Raw genomic sequence first — 5,224 nt, 5'->3', positions numbered from 1 at the left:
GAGAGTACGTCATCGTGTCACAAGACAAACAACATGGCTGCTCACTTGGAGATATTTACCTTTAGCAGTTAGCTTAAACGCCGAATTTCAACGTATAATCACAATAAAAACCGTTAGGGACAGTTTTGGCTCCTCTATTTGTAGACCTATGTTAACTGGCAGCTCGTGCTCGTGAGAAAAAGCTTGACAAACGGTATATATTCATCTAGATAGCTGCATCGCATTAATTTCGACCATCCTGTCAGAGTGACTGGGATTTAAACCATGGCCTCTGCATTTGTTGTCGGGGAAAAATTCCGAAATAAGGTCACGGAGTTATTAGAAAAGACGGAGTCCTCTCTGCCCCAGGGACTGAGAGAAGAACTGGAGGAGGCTCTTGGAGCACCACAAGCAACCCTGTCCTTCAGTACGGCGAGGACACTCAAGAAATACCTTCAGGACAACGGTACACGTTCACAGAGTAACTTCCAATGTAAAGGAAGTGCGTTGCATTCACGCAAGATATCTCGAGATAAAATACTTTTTCGCGAAATTATGAGTTACTATCTCGTAATAATACTAGTTATTAATAATATTAGTATCGTATCAATAATAGTTACACAGTTGTACATTTTTATTTTTATTCCCAACTTGTATATTAGTTGTATATATTTTAAATTATTTGTTCCTATATTGTGTTTTTGTTATTTCATGTATTTTCTGTATGTGTGTCTGATATGTTACTGCTGCAACACCCTTTTTTTGGGATCAATAAAAAAATTATATCTGTCTAATTACGAGATCCTGATCTCGTAATTACGAATTGGTGGTTAATACAAAATACGTTGCTAATGATATAAAGTATTAAAAGGTCTTAATTTCATTCATGTTCTTTTCCTTCAAAGAACAGATGAGTAACAGATTTGTTAGTTGTCCTTAAAGATCAGACAACCCTAACATCTAATCATATCATTTTATGTAATTAATCAACACGCTAGTCTCATGTGATGATATCAATATTAAAAACATTCTTTCTTCCAGCTTTTGCAAACCTGTGCCGAAGTTCTGGGGTGATGTTCTGCAATAAAAATAATTCATACTAGAAGCCATGGCATGAATATGTTTCTGTGTAACACTTTCTTATTGCTGTTTTACCGCAGGGCATCCTTTCTACCTGCATGAGTTGTTGGAGGATAGCTCGCTGTACCTGCCTGAGGTTGTGAAGCCTCCCAGGGTAAGTGAAACCATGGACATGCCCAGTTTTGAATATATATGTATTATATTCGTCTGTTTAACCTCTAACATATCAATCAGTGTTATGCTGCATTGACATTGACGAGGCGGAGACATCTGACAACTTGAAATAGAACTGATGTGACAGAAACTAACTAGAGACTTTTGATGATGGAGCCCAATTTGAGCAACTTATCCCTATATCCCTCCATAATATTTAGCGTGGTGTAATCTTCTCCCAGGGGGATGGAGAGAATAGAATAAATATCACAAGTACTTGGGGAAGAAATCTCTGCTGCAAACAACTAAAATTGAACCGTGACTTTTCTCTCTCAGAACCCCGAGCTTGTCAAACGTCTTGAGAGGATCAAAGCCAAACTAGCCAACGAGGAATACAACAGAATCACACGTAATGTCAACACTCAGGTACGTTTTTGTATATGTTAACATTAAAAATAATGAAGGTCATGCTATGAGCTATGTATATATAAATATAAAGATCTTGTCATGAACTTGACTGCTTAAATTGTTTCATTTTTAATCGTGGTGTAAGACTTACAGCAAGGAAAAAATAACGTTTTTTGGAGCATATCATTGACTGTGATAAATATCTTTCTATGTCTTCAGAAAATCAACCGCAATGAAACATTAGCAGATTTTGGACGGCAAGGTTAGTTTGGTACACATATACAACACCGTTTAATATCTTATTACGATTATATTATCACCCTTACAGCAATCAGAAGCTGAGTATATGCTCTATATTGAAAATGAACTTCTTCTTCTTCTGAACTTGTTTTACTCTCGCTTTCTTCAGTGCGATCAGTCAAAGCAGTGGTGGCAACCATATTCAACTTCCTGGTCACCGTGGTTGCTGCCTTTGCCTGTTCGTATATGGCGAGTCAGTACCTATTCACTGACACTGCAGCGGTAAGAGAGTATGCTTTACACATGGTTCACAAGCCATGCAACTACCCCTGCCTTTGTAAAACTAACCATATTGAGATGTGGTGGTAATATTGGAGGCTGTATTTTGTGATGTTTTTGAATTGGATTGGATTGCGTTACACTAAGAGTTGTCTGATGTTTTCTTCTTTAATTTGTGTTTGTATCAACCTAATGGTTACATAACTGTGGCCTTTTTTGGTTTCTGTCACCTGTCTTCTTCCAGCGAGTAATATCGGCTGTGATCGCTGCATCTGTAGTCGGCCTGGCGGAGCTGTATGTGCTGGTCCGGACCATGGAAGGGGAACTAGGGGAACCATAGAAGTTACTCAAAAAGAACAAGGGAAACACAAAACCAGTGAACTGTAGCAGCCCTCAAAGCAGAACTTTGGCAACCCCACCGAGGCGCCTACTGATTCAATACAGACATCTGACTTTGCCATGAAAAACTTGTGGACTTTTTGCTTTTTATTTGACAGGAAAATTGGTGTATTGTTTAAATATAGTTTAAGTTACTGAGAATTGAAAAAGTGATACTCATAGCACTAAATGGAAGCTGGACCATTACAAGAAAGCAAATTCAAAATGACTGAATATCTGTTCTTTGACTTTGTTAACTACTCCTGCTTTACATGACATTCCACCTGCCCAGACTTTTTTTCTTTTCTTTTTTTTTAAATTAAGTTACATTAAAACATTAATCAGTTATTTATTTACAGTTAATTTGTATTTTAGATTTTTCCGAAAACCACAGCCTGAAAATAAAGGCTCATATACTCATGATTCTTTCCATTCTGTTCACAGATGTAATTGTGCTTACACTCCTATGGGTCATATTAGAAGGTAGGAACAAACAACCTATGTGAACGTATTGGTTAGAAGACATGTCAGATTTGACACAGTTTATTGTTTTTGTATCAGTACTCTGTCCACTCCAGAAAGTAATATTGAATAGTATTTTAATAAGGAGAGATTTCATTTCATAATGAAATAAGTTTAACAAACATGGTTATTCTGTGAGGGTCCGGCTAGTCCACACAGCTTACCAGGATGGTAGAAAAACATGCTCCGGTTTTTTGGCATTTCTTTAAATCAATCACAATCATCTTGGGCGGTGCTAAAATAGCCCCGGGGAGGAACTTGTTTTGGTGAAACATACTCACCGGCCACTTTATTAGGTACACCTGTCCAACTGCTCGTTACCCTTATTTCTAAGCAGCCAATCACATGGCGCAACTCAGTGCATTTAGGCATGTAACATGGTCAAGAGAATCTCCTGCATTTCAAACCGAGCATCAGTATGGGGAAGAAAGGTGATTTGAGTGACTTTGAACGTGGCATGATTGTTGGTGCCAGAAGGGCTGGTCGGAGTATTTCAGAAACTGCTAATCTACTGGGATTTTCACGCACAACCACTCTAGGGTTTACAGAGAATGGTCCGAAAAAGAAAAAACATCCAGTGAGCGGCAGTTCTGTGGGCGAAATGCCTTGTTGATGCCAGAGGTCAGAGGAGAATGGCCAGACTGGTTCGAGCTGATAGAAGGCAACAGTGACTCAAATCCCACCCGTTACAACCAAGGTGGCAGAGAGCATCTCTGAACGCACAGTACGTCCAACTTTGAGGCAGATGGCTACAGCAGCAGAAGACCACATCGGTGCCACTCCTTTCGCTAAACAGAAACTGAGACTACAATTTGCACAGCTCATCGAAATTGGCAATAGAGATTGGAAAAACGTTGCCTGGTCTGATGAGTCTCGATTTCTGCTGCGACAGTCGGATGGTAGGGTCAGAATTGGTCGTCTACAACATGAAAGCATGGATCCATCCTGCCTTGTATCAACGGTCAGGCTGGGGGTGGTGGTGTCATGGTGTGGGGAATATTTTCTTGGCACTCTTTGGCCCCTTGGTACCAATTGAGCATCGTTGCAACGCCACAGCCTACCTGAGTATTTGTGCTGACCATGTCCATCCCTTTATGACCATAGTTACCCAACTTCTGATGGCTACTTTCAGCAGGATAATGCGCCATGTCATAAAGCTGGAATTCACACGACTGGTTTCTTGAACATGCAATGAGTTCGCTGTACTCAAATGGCCTCCACAGTCACCAGATCTCAATCCATAGAGCATCTTGGGATGTGGTGGAACGGGAGTTCGCATCATGGATTTGCAGCCGACAAATCTGCGGCAACGTGTGGATGCCATCATGTCAATATGGACCAACTCCCTGAGGAATGCTTCCAGCACCTTGTTGAATCTATGCCACGAAGAATTGAGGCAGTTCTGAAGGCAAAAGGGGTCCAACCCGTTACTAGCATGGGGTACCTAATAAAGTGGCCGGTGAGTGTACGTACGTTCAAAGGTTGGACATATAGTCTCACTAGCTGTCTGGATTTAACTTGCAGAGATCTGAGGAGCAGTTCACCGTAGTCCTCTCAAATCGACCACAGTTTAAAATGTCAACACAAAGAAAGCCCAAGGCAACGGAAATTCTGCCAAATTCCCGTTGTCTTGACCAGTAGGAATATTGCCCAGATGGAGTCTAGACACTGGTGGTGATGACGAAGGAATAAAGGAAGCCTGCAGATTTGGATGGATTTGATGTGGAGCGGGGCTTCTGATGGAGCAACCCTGGGAGCTGGGAATGATGAGAACTGGAGGTGAATGTGGTGAAGGAGGGTCGCATCTATTGTGCCTGAAATGACAACCAGCAGCAGCAAGAACACACTTAAAGTTTGAATGCAACAACACTATATCTCACAGAGAGATTGTGACAACGTGGTTGGTTTAAAGGTCCCATGACATGGTGCTCTTTGGATGCTTTTATATAGACCTTAGTGGTCCCCTAATACTGTATCTGAAGTCTCTTTTATATAGACCTTAGTGGTCCCCTAATACTGTATCTGAAGTCTCTTTTATATAGACCTTAGTGGTCCCCTAATACTGTATCTGAAGTCTCTTTTACCTAGGCCTTAGGGGTTTCCTAATACTGTATCTGAAGCCTCTGAAAATTCAGCCTTGGTGCAGAATTTGAGCCACAAGAGCCAGTCCCACAATGAGCTTTCC

At 40.9% G+C, this 5,224-nt stretch overlaps 1 protein-coding gene across 1 annotated transcript; it reads left to right on the top strand.

Moving 5' to 3' along the window:
* vma12 (vacuolar ATPase assembly factor VMA12) lies at window positions 1-2,855 on the top strand. Its single transcript, XM_032507057.1, has 6 exons — window positions 1-445; window positions 1,140-1,213; window positions 1,549-1,638; window positions 1,840-1,882; window positions 2,030-2,142; window positions 2,384-2,855. Exons 1-6 carry the CDS (start codon window positions 265-267, stop codon window positions 2,477-2,479), a joined length of 597 nt encoding a protein of 198 aa, XP_032362948.1. The 5' UTR covers window positions 1-264; the 3' UTR covers window positions 2,480-2,855.
* The last annotated feature ends 2,369 nt before the right edge of the window (window positions 2,856-5,224 follow it).

This window comes from Etheostoma spectabile, chromosome 3 (assembly GCF_008692095.1).
Source record: "Etheostoma spectabile isolate EspeVRDwgs_2016 chromosome 3, UIUC_Espe_1.0, whole genome shotgun sequence".
Taxonomy (NCBI): Eukaryota; Metazoa; Chordata; class Actinopteri; order Perciformes; family Percidae; genus Etheostoma; species Etheostoma spectabile.
The sequence above is the reverse complement of the archived record's forward strand: the minus strand, read 5'-3'. Positions and strand labels throughout refer to the sequence as shown.